At 43.3% G+C, this 26,007-nt stretch overlaps 1 protein-coding gene across 1 annotated transcript in view; it reads right to left on the bottom strand.

Annotated features, from left to right (window-relative positions):
• The window catches only part of arhgap21a (Rho GTPase activating protein 21a), a 50,435-nt gene extending 26,187 nt beyond the window's left edge, over nt 1-24,248 (bottom strand). Inside the window, exons 1-4 of the mRNA XM_083901910.1 lie at nt 24,111-24,248; nt 20,987-21,008; nt 6,213-6,305; nt 294-372 (exon numbers count right to left, since the gene is read on the bottom strand). Coding sequence (XP_083758036.1) covers nt 294-372; nt 6,213-6,279 — 146 coding nt within the window. The 5' untranslated portion in view covers nt 6,280-6,305; nt 20,987-21,008; nt 24,111-24,248. The remainder of the gene's footprint in view (nt 1-293; nt 373-6,212; nt 6,306-20,986; nt 21,009-24,110) is intronic.
• Between the last annotated feature and the right edge of the window lie 1,759 nt (nt 24,249-26,007).

Below are 26,007 nucleotides of genomic sequence, written 5' to 3'. Positions count from 1 at the left end.
ACTCGGCAACTAGAAGAACTGAATTCTTGAAAACGTCTCCAGACGTCTCCATCACACCGGCTGAGTTGGAAAATAGGTCTTATATTCCAATTTTCCGAACTATCCCTTTAAGAAGAAGAAGAAGAAGAAGAAGGACTAAAATCAAACACTCAAAACTGCCCTGACCTGTTTTAACAGGAAGTAGGTCAGTTATTCCTTCATGTGAAGGGATAAAGGTCATTTCCTTCACACGAACATTCGATGGAGGAAGCGAAAATTCCACGGTTACGCGAAGAGAAAACCACAGACTTTACCTGTTCTGGATCAAAGCGATGACCTGCGAGTACGTCTTCCCGATGATGCTCTCCCCGTTCACCTTCACGATTCGATCGCCTGAAAGAAGGCGGAGCAGAGAAAAATCACGACGCTGCACTTTTATTCATTACTGCTTTGTTTACAACTCGACACAGACCTCGCGTAACGACAACAACAACGGAGCAGACGTTAAAATGGGTCAATTACGTTATATTCTTTATGTTTTCATATTATTGATCCACACACGCCACTCGCTAACCGCAGGCACGTTACTGGTGCGTTCAAGGTGTCCCTCCAGCATAGGAATTTACATACACGATCAACAACAAAGGGCTTGTGAAGCTTGGGAAGCTTTTTTTCATAAATAAAATATATACACTGGACACAAAAATCTTCTGAGGCTGGAAGTTTGTGTAAAACACTGTGCAGCCGCTCTTCCTCCCTCGCCTGCACTCTCGTATTTCACAGGGACAAGGAGGAGCTACGGTGGAGCTGTGAAGTACTCTGTGAAGTACTCTGTGAAGTACTCTGTGAAGTACTCTGTGAAGTACTCTGTGAAGTACTCTGCCTGGCGAGGTGCCAACATTCATGGTGAAATGTCCGCACTGTCGTCACTTGGTCGGGAGGTGTAAACATCTCGTGTTTTATCGCCTATACTTAAGGCCACATTATACTTCTCCGACTGCGTATGCGTTATCCGTCTGCGTCACCACGGAGACGCCTCGAGCATTTATACTTCTGCGTCGTGGTGACGGACACTCGCTACAATTTCCCGCCCGATCAGTAGGGGTCGCTGCGCAAGGTTGTTGTGCTTCTGGCTACAGTGAGCAATGGCGTCCGAGAAAGAAAGAGAGAGAAAGTCTGTTGTTGTTGAAACAGTGGCCGTTTCTCACTTTTCTGTGTGACGGAACGCAGTTTTAAGATAATTTGAGGCGAGAAATTGGCCATTTAGGGTCTAAACATGTGCTGTGTGTGTTAAGATATGACGTATTTATAGTTCGGCAGCGGCGTTATCGGCGGGGATCAGCTCCGCCTCTGTCAGGACGCCCGGAGCGCACTGAGAGCCGGCACAGAGCAGCTTCGCTCAGCCTGTCCTGAGGACCAATCGCAGCTCTTGCCGTCTCCGTTGTCCCTTGACGGAGTGACGGACACTTAAAAAATATTTCGTGCACCCGGAGACGACGCAGAGGCTCTTCGACAGGTTCTGCGTCGACGCAGAGTCTCTACCTAGCCTACGCAGAGCACTTTACGCAGAAGTATAAATTGGGCTTTACACAAAGTGGAACCACTAAAACATGACTGAGTCTTGTTTTTTCACATTTTGGGGATTGGTATGGCCCACTGAGTCCCAAATATAAGTACTAAAATGATTAAAAAGTTGATTTTGCACAATAGGGGACCTTTAAAAAGACATCGACGATTTACACAATCTAATCCAGTCATTGCTATTACTGAGCAGGTGAACCAGCACAAAAAAAAGGGAGAAAATATTAAGATCCACGTCCACGTCAGGGGGGGGGTTTTCTGAGGACGGACGTCTCAGAAGACGGGAGGTGAGCGGAGGAGAGGAAACGAGATAATTGCGGGAAAACGTTTACAGTTTCTTCTCATCCTCAGGAGAGGAAAGCGGAGCGATCGTCAGATTAGAGACTCGGGGATTAGAGAGGTTTGTGCTGACATTTACAGAGAAGCAGTCACGAGTCGTTTCAATGTCTGCAGAAATGACCCTTTAAATTAAAGATAGATAGATAGATAGATACTTTATTCATCTCACAGAGAAATTCACAGTTCAGCAGCTCCAGAATATGTTACAAGATAGAAACATAAGAGGCATGCAATTATATGTACAGTCTAAATATAAACTGAACCATATGTTTAAAAAGAAATAATCAAAAAGATATAAAAAATATAAAGACGTTAAAAAGAATGAGATGAACATGTACATGTGTGCGTGCGTGTATGTGTCATGTATGAAGTAGATTGAAGAGTCTGATGGCATGGGGGAGGAATGATCTCCTCAGTCTTTCTGTGGAACATGTGTGCTTGTGTGTATATGTCATGTATGATGCAGATTGAAGAGTCTGATGGCATGGGGGAGGAATGATCTCCTCAGTCTATCTGTGGAGCAGGACATTGACAGCAGTCTGTCACTGAAGCTGCTCCTCTGTTTGTGTATGGTGCTGTGTAGTGGATGGTGTGGATTGTCTATGATGGACAGGAGCCTGTTGAGTGTGCGTCGCTCAGCTATGGATGTCAGACTGTCCAGTTCTGTGCCTACGACAGAGCCTGCCTTCCTTATTAGTTTGTCCAGGCGTGAAGCGTCCTTCTTCTTTAGGCTGCCCCCCCAGCACACCACTGAGTACAGGAGGGCACTCGCTACCACAGACTGGTAGAAGGTCTGTAGCAGCTTCCTGCAGACGTTGAAGGATGCCAGCCTTCTGAGGAAGTACAAACGACTCTGTCCTTTCCTGCACAGAGCATCTGTGTTGGTGGTCCAGTCCAGCCTGTCATCCAGCTGTACTCCCAGGTATTTGTAGGTGTGCACCACCTCCACACAGTCCCCCTTGATGAGAACTGGTTCTGGGTGCACCCTGGATCTCCGGAAATCTACAACCATCTCCCTGGTCTTGGTGGTGTTTAGGAGCAGATGATTGGTGTCACACCATTTGACAAAGTCCTGGATGAGCTCCCTGTACTCATCCTCCTTTCCGCTCTTGATACAGCCAACAATGGCTGTGTCGTCCGCAAATCTCTGCACATGGCAGAGCTCTGAGTTGTGCTGAAAGTCAGATGTGTACAGGGTAAACAAGACAGGAGAGAGCACAGTCCCCTGTGGCGCCCCCGTGTTGCTGACCACCGTGTCAGACCTGCATTCCCCCAGTCTCACATACTGGGGTCGGCCGGTCAGGTAGTCACTTATCCAGGAAACTAGGTGTGAGCCCACTCCCATCCCAGACAGCTTGTCCCTCAGGAGCAGAGGCTGGATGGTGTTGAAGGCGCTGGAGAAATCCAAAAATGTAATTCTCACAGCACCGTTGCCTCTGTCCAGGTGAGAGAGAGATCGGTGTAGCAGGAAGATGATGGCATCTTCCACTCCCACCTTTTCCCGGTAAGCAAACTGTAGGGGGTCAAGGGCGTGGCAGGTCTGTGGCCTGAGGTGATGAAGCACCAGTCTTTCCATGGTCTTCATCACGTGCGATGTCAGGGCCACAGGTCTGAAGTCGTTCATCTCTCCAGGATGGGGTTTCTTTGGGACTGGGATGATGCACGATGTCTTCCACTGCTGGGGAACCTTCCCCAGTCCCAGGCTCAGGTTGAAGATGTGCTGAAGCGGGTGACCCAGTTCCCGCGCGCAGGCCTTCAGTAGTCGAGGCGACACTCCATCTGGACCTGCAGCTTTGTTAGGGCGCAGCCTCCTCAGCTCTCCATATACCTGAGCTGCTGTGATCGTTGGTGGTGTGGTGGGGGGTTGGGAGTTGTCCTCATCTGTGTTTGTGGAGGCTTGTGTGAGTTGGGGGGTGAGGTGATGGGTGAGGGCAGCTGCATTCAGATGTGTGAATGGGATGGGGTGATCAAACCTGTTAAAGAACTGGTTTAACTGGTTTGCCCTTCCCACATCGCTCTCCATGGGGGTTTTTCTCTTGGAGCTGCAGCCAGTGATTGTCTTCATGCCCTCCCACACCTCCCTCATGTTGTTTTCCTGCATCTTTTGTTCTATCTTCCTCCTGTACTGCTCCTTCGCCTCTCTGAGCTGGACTCTGAGTTCCTTCTGTATCCGCTTGAGCTCCTGGGTGTCACCATCCTTGAAGGCCCTCTTTTTCTGGTTCAGAAGACCCTTGATGTTGCTTGTAATCCAGGGCTTGTTGTTAGCAAAGCAGCGTACAGTTCTTACTGGAACAACAACGTCCATACAGAAGTTGATATACTCAGTTGTGCAGTCAACCACCGCCTCAATGTTCTCATTGTGGGATCCATGCAAAGCATCCCAGTCTGTGGTCTCAAAGCAGTCCTGTAGGGCCAGTTCAGCCTCCGGAGACCACTTCCTGAATGAGCGTGTGACTGTAGGCAGCCTCCTCACTCTTTGGATGTAGTGAGGTTTTAACAGGACCAGATTGTGATCAGCTTTCCCCAGTGCAGGCAGGGGGGTGGTTGTGTATGCATCCTTCACGTTTGCATACATCAGATCTAAAGTCCTATTCCCCCTGGTGTTACAGTCCACGTACTGGTGGAAAGCAGTCAGTGTTTTGTCCAGAGTAACATGATTAAAGTCCCCAGAGATTAACACAAGAGCCTCTGGATGCTGTGTTTGTAGTTTAGCCACAGCGCTGTGGATGACGTCACGCGCAGCCTCCGCGTCTGCCCGTGGAGGAATGTAAACAATGACCACGATGGCGTGGCTGAACTCTCTGGGCAGGTAATATGGTCTTAAACTTACCACCAGGAGTTCAACGTCCCTGCAGCAGGTGGAGATTTTAATCCTCACATGTCCAGGATTGCACCAGCGTTTGTTTACATACAGCGCGAGTCCCCCTCCTTTGCGCTTTCCACAGGCTCTTGTGTCTCTGTCCGCTCTGACTGTGCTGAACTCCGGTAGCTCCACGTTAGCGTCTGGGATGCTGTCCGTTAGCCACGTTTCAGTTAAGCACAGTAAACTGCACTCCCTGTAGATCTTGATGTTCTTTGTCAGCGCAGCCAGTTCGTCAATCTTATTCGGTAGTGAGTTCACATTCCCCATGATCATAGAAGGTACCGGAGGCTTGAATCTCCACTTCTTAGCTAGCCGCCTAGCTTTTAGCCTAGCGCCGGCTCTGCAGCCTCGGTACGGCTTCCTCACGTCCACAGGTAAACACGGAGTCACACCGATGCGGGACTTTGCTCTCAGAGTGTGTAAAAAGTTGCTCGAATACACGAGTCTCGGCGTAGAATAGTCCGTATCCATGGGATATACTAATACAAGTTTCAGTAGAAACCAAGAAAATTACCTTCAAGGTAGAAATAAAGAAATTTAAAGTGAGAACACCCGGAGCTGCTAAATTTTAAATTAAGAGCTGAGTCATGGATTAATGAGGTTGGATTAACAGCCTCCCACAGTTATTCTCTAACTTTGTTTTGTTTTGGCTGGCAGGTTCAAGGAGGAAGTGGAACTCTGTGTGTGTGTGTTCTTGTACTTGCGGCACACTGAGGACCAGGGAGGGTTTATAACCAACAAAGTGAGGTCATTTTTACGAAGTGAGGACATTTTGGTCGGTCCTCACTTTGCTTTCATTGAAATCACTTCCTTAGGTTGTAAACATGCTATACTGCTATAAAAAAAACCCGTTTTCCAGCCCTGGTGTTTCACACACGTTTTGCTCTGGGGCTCCACCTGCAGACATGTTATGGTACTGCACCCAGTAGTTCTTTATAGATGTCATTCATGAAGTAGATATTGTGATAATTGGGTTGATTTATAAAGTGGAAATGCTGGTCCTCACTTTGTCAGCACTTTTACCTGGTCATCAGTATGCATCAAGTACAAGAATGTGTGTGTGTGTGTGTGTGTGTTCTTGTACTTGCAGCATACTGAGGACCAGGGAGGGTTTATAACCAACAAAGTGAGGTAATTTTTACGAAGTGAGGACATTTCGGCCGGTCCACACTTTGTATTCGATGAAATCAAGTTGTGAACATGCTATACTCTGATTTTTTTGGTACAATTTGGTACAAATACCCATTTTCCAGCCCTGGTGTTTCACACACTGTTTGCTCTGGGGCTCCACCTGCAGACATTTTATGGTACTGCACCCAGTAGTTCTTTATCAATGTCATACATGAACTAGATATTGTGATAATTGTGTTGATTTATAAAGTGGAAATGCTGGTCCTCACTTTGTCAAGTACAAGAAGGTGTGTGTGTGTGTGTGTGTGTGTTTGTGTACCTGTACAGAGTCCAGCTCCGTGGGCGGGGCCTCCCTCCTTCACTTGCTTGACGAAAATAGTGTCCATTGGCTCCAGACGGTTTCGCTGTCTCCCTGGTAACGAGAGAGAGAGAGGACATGGTTACACAGTGATGAAGAAGAAGAAGAAGAAGAAGAAGCAGCAGCATCAGCAGCAGTGACGTGAGTAAGTAGGACACCCTGCACTGGGACAGCACACATTTCCTTCAGTGGTTCACTTCTTATTTGTGCTACTGATCCAGATTTACTGAACAAAGGACTATAAATGTATTACATAACAATCCTGACAATAACTTAACTATTAAACGAATAATTTGAGTCCTTAAAACGCATCTTAAATCCCATTTTTACTCTTTCAACTTCATTTTAATGGTTTTGTTTGTGTGTTTTTTTTACTTTTATACAGTATTTTGTTGTTTTATTGTTTGTTTTTAGGAGTTATTTCTCATTATTTTATTTGTTTTTATTAAGCACAGTTTCAGCTGTTATTGTTTATGAATAAAGTTGGATTAGTAGAAATGTGATTCAGGAATAAATGAATGAATGAATGAATCTTAATCGCGGTTACATTCATGTAAAGGAAAGTAAACATAAAGTGAGATCAGATCAGGCTTTTTTTTGCCTCTCGGGTACAAAACAAGGGAAAAACCAAGAAAATCACAAATGTAATTATTGTATAAATTATAAAATTATAGTTCTGGACTTTCAATCTGCATTGTAAACTGGGATTATTTTGCATTTCCTACTTTTTCTGAACCTCAAATGAGTTTTACACAATTTAAGTAGCGTCTTCAAAGTTGTTCCGGTTCTGGTTGTCAAATAACCTGTTTTCTAATAATGGTTGTAGGCTTCACTTTAATGCAGTAGGGGGCACTAGAGGACATGACATGTCTTCACTCAAACTGTGCAGGACAACACTGTGTGTTTCCACTCATACTGGACGATGATGTTGGAGATAACAGGACACACACAGAGACCGACTGATGCTGGACAGAAGACCTCAGGAGTCCTCGTGGAGGCCAAAAACCTGGTCCGAATGAGGCAGAACCTCTTTTCTGAGGAACTCAAGAGTCTGGGGATGACACTTTGTTTAGGTTGCGAGTTCTTAAAAGATAAACCTGTTTATGTCTCTTACATCTTTGAAAGTGAGGACAGTTTGGCAGTTGGCTATTTACGGATTAAGACTTGGTTTTAGGGTTAGAGTTATAGAATTTAGGGTTCAGGATTTGGGGTTAGGTATTTCGTTGTGAAGGTCAAGGTTGGGGGGCCCCACGGTTGGTGTAGTGGTTAGCACTCTTGCCTTTGCAGCAAGAATATAGACCCGGGTTTCTGGGTTCGAGCCCCGTTTGGGACAACTTCGGAACAAGGGCCTTTCTGCAAGAAGTTTCTGCATGTTTCTTCAGGTTCTTCCTCCCACAGTCCAAAAACATGCACTATGATTAGGTGAATTGATCACTCTAAGTTTGACTGAAAACAGGCTGAAAACAGGCTGAAGTTTGACTGAAAACAGGCTGAAGTTTGACTGAAAACAGGCTGAAGTTTGACTGAAAACAGACTGAAGTTTGCCTGAAAACAGACTGAAGTTTGACTGAAAACAGGCTGAAGTTTGACTGAAAACAGGCTGAAGTTTGACTGAAAACAGACTGGTTTGACTGAAAACAGGCTGAAGTTTGACTGAAAACAGACTGAAGTTTGACTGAAAACAGGCTGAAGTTTGACTGAAAACAGACTGAAGTTTGACTGAAAACAGACTGAAGTTTGACTGAAAACAGACTGAAGTTTGACTGAAAACAGGCTGAAGTTTGACTGAAAACAGACTGAAAACAGACTGAAGTTTGACTGAAAACAGACTGAAAACAGACTGAAGTTTGACTGAAAACAGACTGAAGTTTGACTGAAAACAGGCTGAAGTTTGACTGAAAACAGACTGAAGTTTGCCTGAAAACAGACTGAAGTTTGACTGAAAACAGACTGGTTTGACTGAAAACAGGCTGAAGTTTGACTGAAAACAGGCTGAAGTTTGACTGAAAACAGACTGAAGTTTGACTGAAAACAGACTGAAGTTTGACTGAAAACAGGCTGAAGTTTGACTGAAAGCAGACTGAAGTTTGACTGAAAACAGACTGGTTTGACTGAAAATAGACTGAAGTTTGACTGAAAACAGGCTGAAGTTTGACTGAAAACAGACTGAAGTTTGACTGAAAACAGGCTGAAGTTTGACTGAAAACAGGCTGAAGTTTGCCTGAAAACAGACTGAAAACAGACTGAAGTTTGACTGAAAACAGACTGAAGTTTGACTGAAAACAGACTGAAGTGTGTCGTAGGTGTGGGAGTGTGAGTGATTGGTTGTTTGTCTCTATATGTGGCCCTGTGATGGACTGTCCAGGGTGTACCCCGCCTATCGCCCAATGTCAACACCCCCCTCGACCCTCTGGTGGAGGATAAAGCGGTAGATGATGGATGGATGGATGGATGGATGGGTTAAGGTTGGTGTTGCGGTTTCTTTCGGTTTCCTCCCACAGTCCAAAGACATCTAGATTGAGGGATTAGGTAAATTGGACCCTGTGATGGACTGGCGATCTATCCAGGGTTTAGCTCTCCTATGTCAGCTGAGTGACCCTCATGGGGAGGATGAAGCCTTAGAAGATGGATGGTTAAGGTTGGAGCAGAGGGTCAGGGAATGCTTTATGTATATGACTGTTCTCGCAAAGTGTGTGTTCCAGGTATTACTCTTGTTGTGGGGACCTGAATGTGATTATATTTAAGGGTGAAGACGTGGTTAGGGTTAAGTTAGATTAGGTCAGTCGTAGGTGTAGGAAATGAATGTAAGTCAATGTCCTCGTGAAGTCATGGAAACCATACTGTGTGTGTGTGTGTGTATGTGTGTGTGTGTGTGTACCAGGCAGACTCCCATCTCCAGAGCCAATCTTTCTGAGCCTCCAACTCCGCAGTGGCACCAAATTGGATTTCTGCAAGTTTCCAACTGCGCTACAGCTGGATGAACAGGATTTACGGTGGAAATCTAAAAGCTTGGGACATTTTTAATGCTCCCAATCGTCTTATCAAAAACCATAAACTACTGTGTGGATTAACCAAAACACACACACACACACACACACACACGCCCGCCTACATGGACACGACTTTGGCTGTTGAATAATAAACGTAGCCGTCGGAGCAAATGTCACGGACACGGCAGTGACGTAACGTTTGTCATTTCTCGCTCACACATGAAGCAAAAATCGGTCTCTCTCTACTGGCACGGTGGACCGTCAGCTCTGCTCTTTGGCCTCAACAAGCCCCGGCTTTGGCTGCCATCCCTGGCTGCACAGCTGGGCCTGGTTGTGTGGGCCTGCTCCCCCTCGCTCCCCTCTCTCCCCCTGTTGTTTTGGGTTAGATAATGTTATTCTACACTGCCCACTCCCTGCATTAACCCCCCCGGCGTAATGCCTTCACTTCACGTCCAACATCTTAGGCGTTTATCCGGCTCTCACACCCGAACACAAATGTGCCGGTAAACAAAAACTCACTGACGTCCACTCGCATTTGTGTCGTTTGCGCTGATTTGTTTCCAGATCTTTACCACAGAAAACACGGCGTCCACCCTCCACCACACTGGATGGCGATATGGCCCATTTCATCCGATAAGTGTTGGTTGGAACCATGTCGACCATCACTATGGGCCTGATTTACTAAAGCTTTGCGCAAACTGGATTGCACACGCAAATTTGCGCTGATGCTGATCTACCAACAGGGCGCAACGAGGATTGCGCCTCTCAGACGGGCAAATTCGCACTCGCAATCCATTTAGCGGTCTTGCCTTAATGAAGGCGGCAATCTAAGTAGGTCACCCGCAAAACGCAAAACCAGCAGCAGTCGCAACCTTTAGGCTTGCGCACGCAATTTAGCGCTCTCTATTTGGGATCTTGGTAAATCAGGCCCTATGAGTCTATTATTCCATTGACCTCAAGATATTTAAATGCTTGAGTCTGGATTACCTCATCCTTGATCCGCCACCTTATTGTGGTGGAGGAGTTTAAGGTGCCCTAATGATCCTAGGAGCTAGGAGCATTTTGCCCCTGGTCGGGTCTCCCTGGACAACTTGGTCCTGGGTGAAGAGCCAGAAAACGAGGGGGTTCAGACCCGACATGAACAGTGTACCCGGTCTGGAGGGTTACCGGGGTCGCACCATGTAGCCAGGTGCGAGCGCCTGGAGGAACGTGAAAGGTCCGGTGCAATGTGGATCAGGTAGCAGACCACCTTGGCGGTGAAGTCCTCGGTTTACAGAAAAACTGGCAATCGGGACACGAAATGTCACCTCTCTCAAGCTGGAGGAGCTTGTGGAGGAGGTTGTGAGTTACCGGCTGGATACAGTCAGCCTCACCTCAACACGTAGCGAACCCGGAAGACAAAGGAACGTAACGGTTTCAGAGGCCAGAGGTTAACAAATGTGGACCGTGGGTAGAACGAACCCACCTATGCTAATGTGAGTCCATACGCATGCAGTCGTTACGGTAAGACCGGCTCCGCCCACGACCGTTTCCATTCGGAATCCTACCAAAATAACCGGGGCCCCAACCGTTCCGTTCTTTGGTAGTCTTTCCTCGAGGTACCAGAGTACAAGGGTACGTTACGGTAAGACCGGCTCCACCCACGACCGTCAGCTGAAAAACAAAACTCCCTTGCAAACAAAGTGTTGACGTCGGCCACAAACCGAGGGTGGACGTCGTCCATTGCCGTCTGTTGTGTGGTCGCACTGGTGCCAAGTTCCAAACCGTACCATGATGGAAACACATCATTAGTCAGACTATCGTCTGTTCTAACACATAAATGATCTTTTTTAGGTCTTTTGAGGTGACTTACTAAGGACACCAAGGAACATCTGTCCATCAGTGACCTTTCAAACACACACTCACTGTAGAGGAAGCTCTTCTACTTTCTCAACATTTCAAACAGAGATGAAGAGGAGGAGGAGCAGGACTGTGAGTGTGTTTAGATAGTCGTCTTTATCAGGTCTCTTCCAGCAAAGCAATATGAAAATGTGAGGCATCCGATCCCCGTACGAGAATCCTCTGCCCTCCCACACATAGCGAGGGAAGGTCAAAGCACAAGCACACTTCACATAAAACCCATAAACTCCAGCTTCCTTCGGAGAGCGCGGCGCGTTTGATCGTCAAACCTCCGGGGGGCCGCTTCAAAGACGGCACACACGGAAAAACAAATACGTGTCGTGTAATTCTGCCTTTTCTTCTTCCAGATTCCCACGAATTCCGAGTCCATTTGCACACGGACGTGTCCAAACACAACAAGCCGAGCTCCGGAAAACCTAAACCTGCGCTAAAAACACCTGCGTACCCGACCTCGCGACAAGCCCGCGTCCTCGTGAACCGAGTCGACAGACGCCAGTCGCGCGACGTCGGGGCTTTCTACGGTCTGCAAACACACAGGTCGCGTTACGCTAATCGCCGCGCTCTGTAAACAGTGGCGGGGCAGCTTTTGCGTCGGGGCACCTCGGCACACACCGGAGGAGGGAAGGTCAATACGCCTGTAAAGCCTCTGTCATCAGAGGTTTTAAACACACCAGTAAACTTTATTTACGCGGCACATTTCTAAGACGCTGCTCCTGAAACATAAACGGGGGAAAAGATCAAGCTCACCGCTGCATTTGTGTGTGAGTGACTTTATGTTCCATTAGAACGACATTGTTTCTTTATTATTCTAATGTCAATAATGAACTACCTCAGATTGCATTTGTTTTTTTTGTTTTTGTTTTTTGGGGTTATTAGAAGAGTTAGTTTTAAGGATACTGAGCAAAAAAAAAAGTACATTTAAATTTGTTTTTTTCAGCGCGAACAAAGTTAAATCCACCTGTAGCATCGTTAGCTTCTTTAGCATTGAATAATATCTGGGAAAAAATGTCTTTATTTACTGTTTTTGATGTAAAAACAGATACCACCACAGTAGATGTTGGCGATTATTGGGGATTGGGGATATATATATATATATATATATATATTTATACTGTCTTTTTACACGTGCATTATAAACATATATCCCATGCTAGTCTAATGTAAATATCTAATCCATACTGTATATATTCTGGAAATTGTTTACTATGTACAAATATACATTCTACTCTATTGAATTTTTTTAAAAATATAGTCTTAGTGTTAATATCTTTTTATTTTGTACTTTTCTTGTTAATGCATGTTTATTATCTATTATCCTTATCTTTGCTGTCTTGCTGCTGTAACACTGCGGGACGAATAAAAGACTATCTCATCTTATTAATACATATATCGTATATATCTCTACACTAAAAAACAGCCTTAATTGGAACTTCCGGTCTAGGTCCGCTTTAAACATGAATATTTTGTGATTTAAAGGTGCATTATGTAATAAATCTAAAGCAACTGGTCATAAAATCAACAACAGTACAGACATAATATTTGCATTAAAAATTATATTTTGCAGACTGCAAATCATGTTTTGGCATGTGGCGCCACCTACCGCCGTCTACCAATCATTGCAGTCAGTAGAGTCTCAGCTGCCGAGCAACCACGGGTTGCCAGTTAGGTCTGAAAACGAAACCTAAAAAGACCATCGGTGTTTTGAATTTGAGCGTAGTAACCGCTTTTGGCCACATTCTTACATGTGGCGCCTTGCAGCCAGTCATAGTAATTCAGTGTATATTTAAATGCAGGCGTACGTTTATGGGATCCGGGCTCATTTCACTATAACTCACTTTCATGAGCGTAGCATTCTTTCACTGTGGAGCGAGAGAGACGCACACACACACACACACACACACACACACACACACACACACACACACACACACACACACACACACACACACACACACACACCTGGTGTTTTTTCCACCACACACAGGAAGGTGGTGGAGGACTTTCCATCACTTTTTTTTTTTCTAGGAATTGCAAATACCAAAACCCACCCAGGGGAAAGAGGATATGCACTGACCGCATTTCAACAAAAAGACAGAGAGAGAGAGAGAGAGAGAGAGAGAGAGAGAGAGAGAGAGAGAGAGAGAGAGAGAAAAGAGTTGATTCGGTGTTTTGTTTTCTTTCTGTAAAACAAGCCAAACTATCTAACGAGGCAATTACGTTTCAAACCGAGGGAACAAGTGACAAACATCTGGAAACAGATGGGTTGATTTTTAAAATACTTTCTCATGCTTGGAGAAAAATGTGTTAAATGAGCCAACTGGCCGCGATTCTCTTCAAAAACAGAGTGAGAGAAGAAGGGTGGAGTGTGTTTACTCTGATCCCGACACGACCAAAAAAACACACCAGCAGAATGAAAGAAGAAAAAAAAGTGTAAGGAAAGAATTAACCGGTGCGTTTATTTGCTCTGCAATGTCGAGTTTGTCGAGACGAAACTGCACCAAAACAAACAAGTAAATACATGTAACAGTCGTTATATTACAAAACGTAACGTTTAGTTGATAAATTGAAGTCATAAAACAAACGTACACTGTAAAAAATGGAGATGTTACATATGGGCATTTTTGCCTGGGGGTCTGTAGCTTTAGGCTAACGCTGCTAAAGCTTAGCATATCTCGTCATCCGGTTGAAACGTCGAGGCAAAGGCGTTTTAACGGAATATAATTGATCAAATCGTGATGTGAATATACAGTTATCCCCTTTCAAGACTATTATTTAGAAACAAACGAGACAGACACATTTATAAAGTTAGTCACTTCTGTCTGCTGCTACAGCTAAACCTTTAGCCTTTCGGGTTTAGTCGGCTATAACGTACCAAAACCGTGAATTGAAATATTACCTCTTTACAAAAAAAACTCTTTATTTAAAAACAAATGAGTCAGACACATTTATAAAGTCACTCAGACAAAGCTCTGTCCCTTTTCTGTCATGAAGCAGACGTTAGCTGGATTAGCTAGATAAGCTCTACATTAGCAAAGTTGTTTTAGCTAATCTGCTGCTGTCTCATTTGTAGCACTTTGACCAAATTGCTTTTATTTTTTTGCCTTCTGTTACAAATGGAAGTCATCAACAACAACAAAAAAAATCCAACTTTAAAGCATTTAAAGTGAATTTACAAGACTATTATGTGAATATAAATGAGACAGAAAGACGTACGAAGACGCAGATCAGACTAAACCAGGAACGCTAACGGCGCTAAAAGGAGCTAATGCAGCTAACGGAGCTAACTGGAAAACGGTGCCCTGGACTCCGGTGTCGCGTCACGTAAACATGACGTCACGCTCGTCTTTTTTTCCGGTCAGTCGTCATGGAAACGCACCAAGCGTTAGCGCGCTAACATGCGCGTAAACCTAGTGCCGACTACATTAATCGTTAAAAAAAACAAAAAAACAACAACAACAACAACAGTCTTTCTCTCTCGGACGCCATCGCTCGCTGCAGCCAGAAGCACAACAACCTTGCGTAGCGACCCCTGCTGACCGTGCGGGGAAATTGCAGCGCGTGTCCGGCACCGCGGCGCAGTCGGAGAAGTACGCTGTGGACCTTTGGAAAAAGGAGAAGACAAAGCTTAAGACGCGGCTTTGTTGAAGAAGGTGTGGCGTTTAAAAAGAAGCGGCCCACGGGAGAATTCCGGGGAATTCTGTTTGCTCGCGCTGCTCGGCGTTCCCTCTGCAGACTTTCGTGGGAACAAACCAAGTCCTGACGCACAGAAAAGAGAGAGGGAGGGAAATAAAAGTGGTATCTGCAGAGGAAAGTGTTTCACGTCGAATGAAAAAACAAATATTTGAACAGATGGCCGCATTTTTTATGTCGCTTCTCTGGCTGCGGCGAGGTGCAAAGAAAAGAAGAAGAAAATAATGACTCAATCGGATTTTTTGCCCTTTGATAACTCGCTAAAACACACAGCTGAAGAGAGAGGAAGTGAGGATTTTTGGGATATGTGCACGACCGCTGTGAAAGGAAATAAACACTCGGTCCCCGTGCGACGACGACGACGACACACCGCGGATCCACGTTGACCTTTGTTTGTCCTTCGTATCCACGTCGCTGTCTGTTTGTGTTTTCTAAAGGTTTAAAAACACCCAGCTCGTCAACCGCCACCGCCGCTTCTCTTTCCCTTGTTCCAAACACCAACAGCCTCATCACACACTGGCGCAGAGTCAAACAAATAAACCGCTCTGCAGCGACAGCGAGAGCGAGATCCAGGGGGGGGGGGGCGGCTGCAGAGAACGTCGCACGGCCTCGACGCGGACGCACGACGCACAACGCAAACGTTCCCTTTCCTTCAAGAGCGTTTGAATGAGCAAACACATGGGATCCATTAATCGTCCGCCTGTGCGACCGCGTTTCACGTGGTTGTGCGATGATGTCATGTTACGGGGTGTGTGTGTGTGTGTGTGTGTGTGTGTGTCGCTCTGATTGTGACCAGCAGCGAGCTTCATTCTGAGCTCGCAGCGTCGACAAATGCGTGCGAGGGCACGAGAGGGAAACGGGAATCGGAGCTCGTCGGCGACCGTCATTAAAGGCGCCGTATGTAAGAATGTGGCCGAAAACGGTTACTGCGCTCAAATTCAAAACGCAGAGGTCTTTTAGGGTTTCGTTTTTTTTTGTTTGACGTAACTGGCAACCCGTGGTTGCTCGGCAGCTGAGACTCTACCGATGTGCAATGATTGGTAGACGGGCGGTAGGTGGCGCCACATGACGCCAAAACGTGATTTCAAAACATAAACATGATTTGCAGTCTGCAAAATATTTTTTTTAATGCAAATATTTTGTCTATACTGTTGTTGTTGGTGAGTTCAGTTTGTTATATGAACATTATTCCTGAGTCTCTGTGACATATTAGGAGGATTTTATGATTTATTACATAATGCACCTTTAAGTAGAATATTCTAAATCAGGAATTTTCAACTTAAATTTCAGCTTTTCTGAAGGCCCCTGTATTACTATTTTGTGTTGCATGTACAGTAAACGTATACAAATGGATACAAAATGTTTTTAATTATTTAGCACTTATTTATTGAAATGGCTGCTAGTTTTGTGCTAAATAGGTAAGTAGCAAAACCGCCAACATTCAGGTACGATACAATTTGCGTAAAGTGCAAAAAGGTTAAAGTTACAGTAAAACCAACATTTGGAATAACTCTCACAAAATTAGAGGTAACAATATAAACAACATTAAGGTGCAATGGCCACAATAGGCTAGTTTCACAGAAATATAAGTATCAGTATCAATAATATTAAGGTACAATTGCTACAGTTGGCTCTTAGTGCAAAATATTTTTGTAGAATAGAATGCTTTTATTGTCATTATACAAGTTGTACAACGAGATTTACTTGACTTCACCTTGAAAGTGCATACAGCTAAAAACAAAGAACAACAACAACAACAACAACAACAACCAGAGTATGGGTCAAAAAGGACATAAGAAAATAGTACATACATGGGATGCCTACAATTACAGCTGTACTAGTATTTGCCAAAAAGTGTCGCAAAGTGTCAGAAATAGGGCGAAGCTACGGTTTTATTGGCTTTTTAATAATACATTCATTATTTATCGGTTAATGGTGTCGGTCCAAATTGCTTGAAGGGCCTGATCTGGCATGGACTGGACCAGAAAAACGACACTCATTTAAATCTCGCCTGTCCGAAAACGTTTCTTCAGATTATACGCGTATCGCAGCGTCACGGACGCCAAGGTTCCCCCGCTACCGATTTCAAAGCACGAGCTGCTCGTCGACATTTTCCCGCAAACGACGGCAAACTCCTGCGTTTGAGAAAGACGGCGATGACGCAACGCAGTCGACAAAAATCACCTTATTAAGGACAGGCTGGCTGGTTGCGGGGAGAAAAATATAATATTCACATAACTGTAGGGAGTGATGATTCAGACGTGTGTTATAATACAATGTGACATTTGTTGGAATCTGTCAACAAACAAAGATGTTTTTAATGTGAAAAACAACCATTCTGGGCCAAGGAATCTCTCTCTCTCTCTCTCTCTCTCTCTCTCTCTCTCTCTCTCTCTCTCTCTCTCTCTCTCTCTCTCTCTCTCTGCGCTGTGCAATAAATCATCTTCACGATGATTCTGTTTTATTACATTTATTACAATAACAGTGTCTTTTCATTCATTCAGCATCAGCACCACGCGAGTATGAATTCTACCAGCCCTTCTACAACGTGAAAAGAAGCACCCAAACCCTTCCATATACAGCCTGGAAGCACAGCAGACACTTTTGTTTAGACCACAGTGACGCTACGTTGCTGCTTTGACACAAACAAACTAAAATGTCTCGGTTTTAATCGTGAAAAAAAACGATAAATCCAGTAATTGTTTCAGCTCGACATCAAATCCTATCGTTTTTACGTGAACTTACGACACATATTACACACGCTGCAGCACTGGGCTCGGACATTGGTTGCGTTTACCCACAATGCCCTGCGTTGTAATCCACTTCCTGCATTTGGTTCACCTGAAGCTAACATAGACCTACGTTTTAGGCGGAACCAGAAGCAAACGGACCAGGGATGGATTCAGAAGGAGCTGCTGTGAATGAATGCACCCGTAAACGTAGCTCGGCATGCTAACGGCGTCAACGCTAACGACCGAGTCTCTAAAGTAACGCTAAACTTTGAAAACAGAGGCACACATACGCAGTACACGGGTACAATTGTTAGCGCTGCTCTTTTCCTCTAATAAACAGGCCGCTCCAGTTCCACCGTAGGCTAACGCTAACGGCGCTAAAAGGAGCTAATGCATCTAACGGAGCTAACTGGAAAACGGTGCCTGGACTCCGGTGTCGCGGCACGTAAAACATGACGTCGGCGCGCCGCGTCTTTTTCCAGGTCAGTCGTCATGGAAACGCGCCGAGCGTTAGCATGCGTTAAGCTAGTGCCCAGCGCTACTAAATGTCCTGCACGTTTCTGCTTTAAATGGTCAAAACAACAACGGTTCCTTACATAAGACCCAAAGACATCGCGGTAGAGAATCAGAGGAGTTTTAAATGACGTCTTTCAGGTAAAAGTTACATTAAGAAGTCGAAATGAGTTCATAAAAAGTGTGTCCACACCGACTCCCTCAAGGCTCCTCTTCCTCCTCCTCCTCCTCCTCCTCCTCCTCCTCCTCCTCCTCCTCCTCCCACCACAGCAGGGCCCCATGTGTTTAATGTTGTGAGGCCTGTGTTGAATGAAGCGTGTGGATGTGTAGAGGCTGAACTGGGTGGAGAGGGTTTGGGTTTGGGTTTGGGGAAGTGTGAGGAATGTGACACCGAGAGCCAAGAGGGGGACGATGAGGGACACTTTCAGGAATCTCTCAATTTCCTGCTGCGGGATGCGTTTTTCACAGTCGGGGGATTTATGACTCACAAAAACTGAGGATAGGGTTCACCTGATATTTATATTGTGTATCGTCACACGGAGGTCATTGCTACGACACAACAATAACACCGACCAACAAAACTGCACTGCAACAACTGAATTCACACTAATGTCAAAGGATCTAAATGGTGCTTTTCCAAAACCCACTTAAATTTTCAAAATCTAATTATAGTTCCAAAATCTACTTAAAGTTCCAAAATCTACTTTAAGTTCCAAAATCTACTTAAAATTCCAAAATCTTCTTAAAGTTCCAAAATCTACTTAACGTTCCAAAATCTACTTAACGTTCCAAAATCTACTTAAAGTTCCAAAATCTACTTAAAATTCCAAAATCTACTTAAAATTCCAAAATCGACTTAAGGTTCCAAAATCGACTGATAGTTCCAAAATGTACTTATAGTTCCAAAATCTTCTTAAAGTTCCAAAATCTTTTTAAAGTTCCAAAATCAACTTATAATTCCAAAATCTACTTAAAGTTCCAAAATCTACTTAAAGTTCCAAAATCTACTTAAAATTCCAAAATCGACTTAAGGTTCCAAAATCGACTGATAGTTCCAAAATGTACTTATAGTTCCAAAATCTTCTTAAAGTTCCAAAATCAACTTATAATTCCAAAATCTATGTATAGTTTCAAAATCTACTTATATTCCAAAATCTACTTTAAGTTCCAAAATCTAGACGTAAAATTCCAAAATCTTCTTAAAGTTCCAAAATCTACTTAAAGTTCCAAAATCTTCTTAAATTTCCAAAATCTACTTAAAATTCCAAAAACGACTTAAAGTTCCAAAATCTAGACGTAAAATTCCAAAATCTTAAAGTTCCAAAATCTACTTTAAGTTCCAAAATCTACTTAAAGTTCCAAAATCTACTTAAAATTCCAAAATCGACTTAAGGTTCCAAAATCGACTGATAGTTCCAAAATGTACTTATAGTTCCAAAATCTTCTTAAAGTTCCAAAATCTTTTTAAAGTTCCAAAATCAACTTATAATTCCAAAATCTATGTATAGTTTCAAAATCTACTTATATTCCAAAATCTACTTTAAGTTCCAAAATCTAGACGTAAAATTCCAAAATCTTCTTAAAGTTCCAAAATCTACTTAAAGTTCCAAAATCTTCTTAAATTTCCAAAATCTACTTAAAATTCCAAAAACGACTTAAAGTTCCAAAATCTAGACGTAAAATTCCAAAATCTTAAAGTTCCAAAATCTACTTTAAGTTCCAAAATCTACTTAAAGTTCCAAAATCTAGACGTAAAATTCCAAAATCTTAAAGTTCCAAAATCTACTTTAAGTTCCAAAATCTACTTAAAGTTCCAAAATCTAGACGTAAAATTCCAAAATCTTAAAGTTCCAAAATCTTCTTAAAGTTCCAAAATCTTCTTAAAGTTCCAAAATCTACTTATAATTCCAAAATCTATGTATACTTTCAAAATCTACTTATATTCCAAAATCTACTTTAAGTTCCAAAATCTAGACGTAAAATTCCAAAATCTTCTTAAAGTTCCAAAATCTACTTAAAGTTCCAAAATCTTCTTAAATTTCCAAAATCTACTTAAAATTCCAAAAACGACTTAAAGTTCCAAAATCTAGACGTAAAATTCCAAAATCTTAAAGTTCCAAAATCTACTTTAAGTTCCAAAATCTACTTAAAGTTCCAAAATCTACTTAAAATTCCAAAATCGACTTAAGGTTCCAAAATCGACTGATAGTTCCAAAATGTACTTATAGTTCCAAAATCTTCTTAAAGTTCCAAAATCTTTTTAAAGTTCCAAAATCAACTTATAATTCCAAAATCTATGTATAGTTTCAAAATCTACTTATATTCCAAAATCTACTTTAAGTTCCAAAATCTAGACGTAAAATTCCAAAATCTTCTTAAAGTTCCAAAATCTACTTAAAGTTCCAAAATCTTCTTAAATTTCCAAAATCTACTTAAAATTCCAAAAACGACTTAAAGTTCCAAAATCTAGACGTAAAATTCCAAAATCTTAAAGTTCCAAAATCTACTTTAAGTTCCAAAATCTACTTAAAGTTCCAAAATCTAGACGTAAAATTCCAAAATCTTAAAGTTCCAAAATCTACTTTAAGTTCCAAAATCTACTTAAAGTTCCAAAATCTAGACGTAAAATTCCAAAATCTTAAAGTTCCAAAATCTTCTTAAAGTTCCAAAATCTTCTTAAAGTTCCAAAATCTACTTATAATTCCCTATTCCACTTAAAGTTCCAAAATTTACTTTTTAAAAGTCGATTATTTCTTCAGAAGTGAAGACACACGTTCATCAAAATGCATCTATTTCAGTTATGGGATGTCAATCGTCATTAAATCCTAATTCTGCGCATGGACCGACAAACTGCTGAGACTAAACACACACACACACACACACACACAGGAAGAGGTCAGTGTTTACTCACCTCTGCTGCCGTTCTCTTCATCCTGGAGAAGAAGAAGAAGAAGAATTAGAGTCATTTCATTAATTACTCGTCTAAAACGTTTTGTAATCCGTTGACAAAGAGGTTCATTGATGTTCAGGTGAATTAGCTTCAGGCCCCGACATCAGAGAAGAAAGCTTTAATTAAACAATCAGCTGTTTAACATTAAATCTTCTCATGGTCCAGAGCCACTGCTGTAATAGTTTAGCACTTTTCTTCATTTCCTCATCACATAAAAGTTTAATTTATCTCCGAGCTGCAGTTAAAAATCCACACATTCCAGCTTTAATCCACATCCCCTCAGCGACACATGTGTGTGTGTGTGTGTTCTCCATGGACCTCGACGTTCACGCTCCACTCAGACTGTGATCGGTCGAGTGTGTGCGTCAGCGTCCAAAACACCAAGAGTCAGCGCTTCGAAATGTGACCAACGTACACAGATTTTTCACAAGTTTACGTCACAGGAGTTAAAGATTACAGACACTGAGTGATGGACTGAGATTATTTACGAGGATTAACCACAATCACACGTAAAGATAAGAAAACTAAATGGTGCTTTTCCAAAACCCACTTAAAGTTTCAAAATCTACTTATAATTTCAAATTCTACTTTAAGTTCCAAAATCTACTTACAGTTTCAAAATCAACTTAAAGTTCCAAAATCTACTTACAGTTTCAAAATCAACTTAAAGTTCCAAAATCGATGTATAATTCCAAAATCTACTTAAAGTTCCAAAACTTCCAAAATCGCCTTAAGTTCCAAAATCTACTTAAAGTTCCAAAATCTACTTAAAGCTCCAAAATCTAGTTAAAGCTCCAAAATCGACGTATAATTCCAAAATCTACTTAAAGCTCCAAAATCTACTTACAGTTTCAAAATCAACCTAAAGTTCCAAAATCGACGTATAATTCCAAAATCACCTTAAAGTTCCAAAAGTTCCAAAATCTACTTAAAATTCCAAAATCGACGTATAGTTCCAAAATCTACTTAAAATTCCAAAATCTACTTAAAATTCCAAAATCGACGTATAGTTCCAAAATCTACTTAAAATTCCAAAATCGACTTAAAATTTCAAAATCGACTTAAAATTACAAAATCGACTTAAAATTTCAAAATCGACTTAAAATTCCAAAATCTACTTAAAGTTCCAAATTCCACTGATCAAACCAAAGGAGATCAAAGTGAACAATGTTGAACTGCAGATTAAAATTAAAAACTGATTAATAATCCCTGAAAACGTGCGTGAATCTCCAACATTTAGCAAAGCAAATGTCAAATCATAACAGAATCTCACGTTGACCCACGTCAAAAACAAAACTCTGACACTCAGAGAGTGAAGCTGTCCGTGTCTTTGCTTCCACACAGTTCTCAAAGTCTCCGTCTCTCGACTGCGGCCAAAAGCTATAAACTTAACGTACGATGTGAGCTTTGAGCTTCGTAGGAAATCCCTCTGTGCAAAGACAGGAGGTCGTCAAGATACACTTCAGAGCTAAGCTAACGCTAACTTCTCCTGAATTATCACCGAGGAAAACTCATGTGAGCGAGACCTTGATAAGAGGCCACATTCAAGAAGTCCTGTGGTTTAAGCTAAGCCCTTTAGTCTGCATCAGTCTGCTTTAGTCTGCTTTAGTCTGCATCAGTCTGCTTTAGTCTGCATCAGTCTGCTTTAGTCTGCTTTAGTCTGCATCAGTCTGCTTTAGTCTGCTTTAGTCTGCATCAGTCTGCTTTAGTCTGTATCAGTCTGCTTTAGTCTGCTTCAGTCTGCTTTAGTCTGCTTTAGTCTGCTTTAGTCTGTATCAGTCTGCTTTAGTCTGCTTTAGTCTGCTTTAGTCTACTTTAGTCTGCATCAGTCTGCTTTAGTCTGCATCAGTCTGCTTTAGTCTGCTTCAGTCTGCATCAGTCTGCTTTAGTCTGCTTTAGTCTGCATCAGTCTGCTTTAGTCTGCATCAGTCTGCTTTAGTCTGCATCAGTCTGCATTAGTGTGCTTCAGTCTGCTTTAGTCTGCATCAGTCTGCTTTAGTCTGCTTCAGTCTGCTTCAATCTGCATCAGTCTGCTTTAGTCTGCATCAGTCTGCTTTAGTCTGCATCAGTCTGCGTTAGTCTGCATCAGTCTGCTTTATTCTGCTTCAGTCTGCATTAGTGTGCATCAGTCTGCTTTAGTCTGCATCAGTCTGCTTTAGTCTGCATCAGCCTGCTTTAGTCTGCTCCAGTGTGCTTTAGTCTGCTTTAGTCTGCATCAGTGTGCTTTAGTCGTATCAGTCTGCTTAAGTCTGCATCAGTCTGCTTCAGTCTGCATTAGTCTGCTTCAGTCTGCATTAGTCTGCAGCTGTCTGCTTTAGTCTGCTTCAGTCTACTTTAGTCTGCATCTGTCTGCTTAAGTCTGCATCAGTCTGCATTAGTCTGCTTCAGTCTGCATTAGTCTGCAGCTGTCTGCTTTAGTCTGCTTCAGTCTGCATTAGTCTGCATCTGTCTGCTTTAGTCTGCACCAGTCTGCAGCTGTCTGCTTTAGTCTGCTTCAGTCTACTTTAGTCTGCATCTGTCTGCTTAAGTCTGCATCAGTCTGCATTAGTCTGCATCTGTCTGCTTAAGTCTGCATCAGTCTGCATTAGTCTGCTTCAGTCTGCATTAGTCTGCAGCTGTCTGCTTTAGTCTGCTTCAGTCTGCATTAGTCTGCATCTGTCTGCTTTAGTCTGCACCAGTCTGCAGCTGTCTGCTTTAGTCTGCTTCAGTCTACTTTAGTCTGCATCTGTCTGCTTAAGTCTGCATCAGTCTGCTTCAGTCTGCATTAGTCTGCAGCTGTCTGCTTTAGTCTGCTTCAGTCTGCAGCTGTCTGCTTTAGTCTGCTTCAGTCTGCAGCTGTCTGCTTTAGTCTGCTTCAGTCTACTTTAGTCTGCACCAGTCTGCATTAGTCTGCATCAGACTGCTTTACTCTGCTTTAGTTAGCTTCCGTCTGCATTAGTCTGCATCAGTCTGCTTTATTCTGCATCAGTCTGCACACACACACACACACACACACACACACACACACACACGCACACACACGCACCCACACGCACCCACACGCACACGCACACGCACACGCACACCCCCCCACACACACACACACCTTCAGACAGTTGTGTACAGCAGACTCTGGAGGGTAGACGATGAAGTGTCGCAGCGTGAAGCCAAATCCCTGCGATGTGCGTCGCAGGTGAAGCGTCTTTGGCCCCGGCCACGAGAAAGGCTCCTCCTCCTCCTCCTCCTCCTGTGACGGGAGCTTGGCCGACGCCTCGCTCTGATCGCGTCCATCCTTCTGCTTGGCCTGAGAAGAGGAAGCAAAGGAATAAAAAGGAATAAAAGGAATATCCACGTCAGCCGGTAAACTGGTGAAATGTTTGTGTAACAGGAACGTCCTGAAATCAGCATCGGCGTCTCTTTACAGGAGGCTGAAGCTCAACGTGGTTATGACAATAATGACGATGATAATGAGTGTTTTCACAGATGAAGCAGCTGTGGCTGAGCACACAGAGCCTGTTGAAGTTATACTGAATAAATACTTGATAAGAAGAAAAACAATAATAATCCAAAACTGCTTTTGTGGAGGTGTATGGAGGCTGATGAGGGCCAAAGCAAAAAAACAAACAAGATTTAAACCTAAAAAACAAGATTTAAACCTAAAAAACAAAATTTGAACCTGAAAAACAACAAGATTTAAAGCTCACATAGAGTGGTCCTGTTGCACATATATGTTAGTTATGGAGGTCTACTTACATACATTAACTTGTTTTTATGCTCAAAAACCTCCTAGTTGCTGTAAACGAGCCGATAGAAATCCTCTTCTGACGCTGTTTTTCTGCTGCGAGATTTCAGAGTGAACTTTCACCCCCAGAAGACAGAGTCTTGTGATTGGCCAGTACTATCCAGCACACCCGCTCTCAGAAGCGCAGCGCCCCCCTCTGGAACGGTGGATGCACTGCTCCTCATTATCAAAACATTGTTTTAACAGTGTTTAAAAATAGCTTCTTCACGACTCCCCGCCGCAGTCCCTTTGACGACCTTTGACCCGGAGTCAGACCCAGAGTCAGAAGACACTGTCGCTCGTGAAACACCTCCACAACGGACGTTATTCTTCTTCTGCGGTTCAACGTACGCAACCTGTATGTGCCCGGACTAGTGCCCGGAGCAGGAGGATCTGTTGTTCAGGAGAACCGCTGTTTACGTAACCGGACCGGGTTTTTTCAGAGATCTCGCTGAGCCCGAGATTACAATAAAACACAGCGTTCTCAGCAGTGGCTGAACTGTTTGTTTAGAACCTTCAGGGCTTCGTAAACAAGGTAACGACGCAGATACACACTAAAAAACAGCGTTGACCATGGCAAATTTGGACCATTTGCACCGATACAGGAAGTGCCCTATAAATTCGGCATAAATTGAGTTCCACCAAATTTCCCGAAACTTGGCGGGAAGACCATGGCCTCAACTCAACAGGAAGTTGGCCTTTTTGAATTTTGCCATCCATTTTGGCAATTTGCAGCCTACGTAAATGAGCTAGACACATCGAGAAGTTGTCGAAAGTTGTTGTCTTTTTCCCACTTTTTGGTCTCTAGGCCGGCCCCCTATTGACCACACTAGCCCTTCATTGACCCCCAGGTCATTTGACCTAGACACCCCTGCTATAGACCACGTACTGGAAAAGCAGCATTTCTTTGAAGCTTTTCAAACAACATCAAAAACCCCAACTTCAACGCACCTTTTTTTTTTGCCGTACAAAGCGTTTAAAAGTCAACATTTATCGCAAACCCAAACGCATAGAAGGAAATATCCTGTAACATCTCTGCGGTGGGGAAATAAAAAGCCACCCAGATCTCTGCTAACCGGGGCAGCCAGAAATCATGTCACATCCATCATCGACGTAGCGACGCAGCCTCGAAACCGCTACCGCACACCGCAGGGCGTGCGATAGCGGTCGTCGCTCGCGCTACCATCGTGAGCCAAGATGCCGGAGCCTCGGCCTTTCCGGG

This window comes from Microchirus variegatus (assembly GCF_963457635.1).
Source record: "Microchirus variegatus genome assembly, chromosome: 15".
NCBI lineage: Eukaryota > Metazoa > Chordata > Actinopteri > Pleuronectiformes > Soleidae > Microchirus > Microchirus variegatus.
This window is presented reverse-complemented; position numbering and strand designations above follow the sequence as displayed.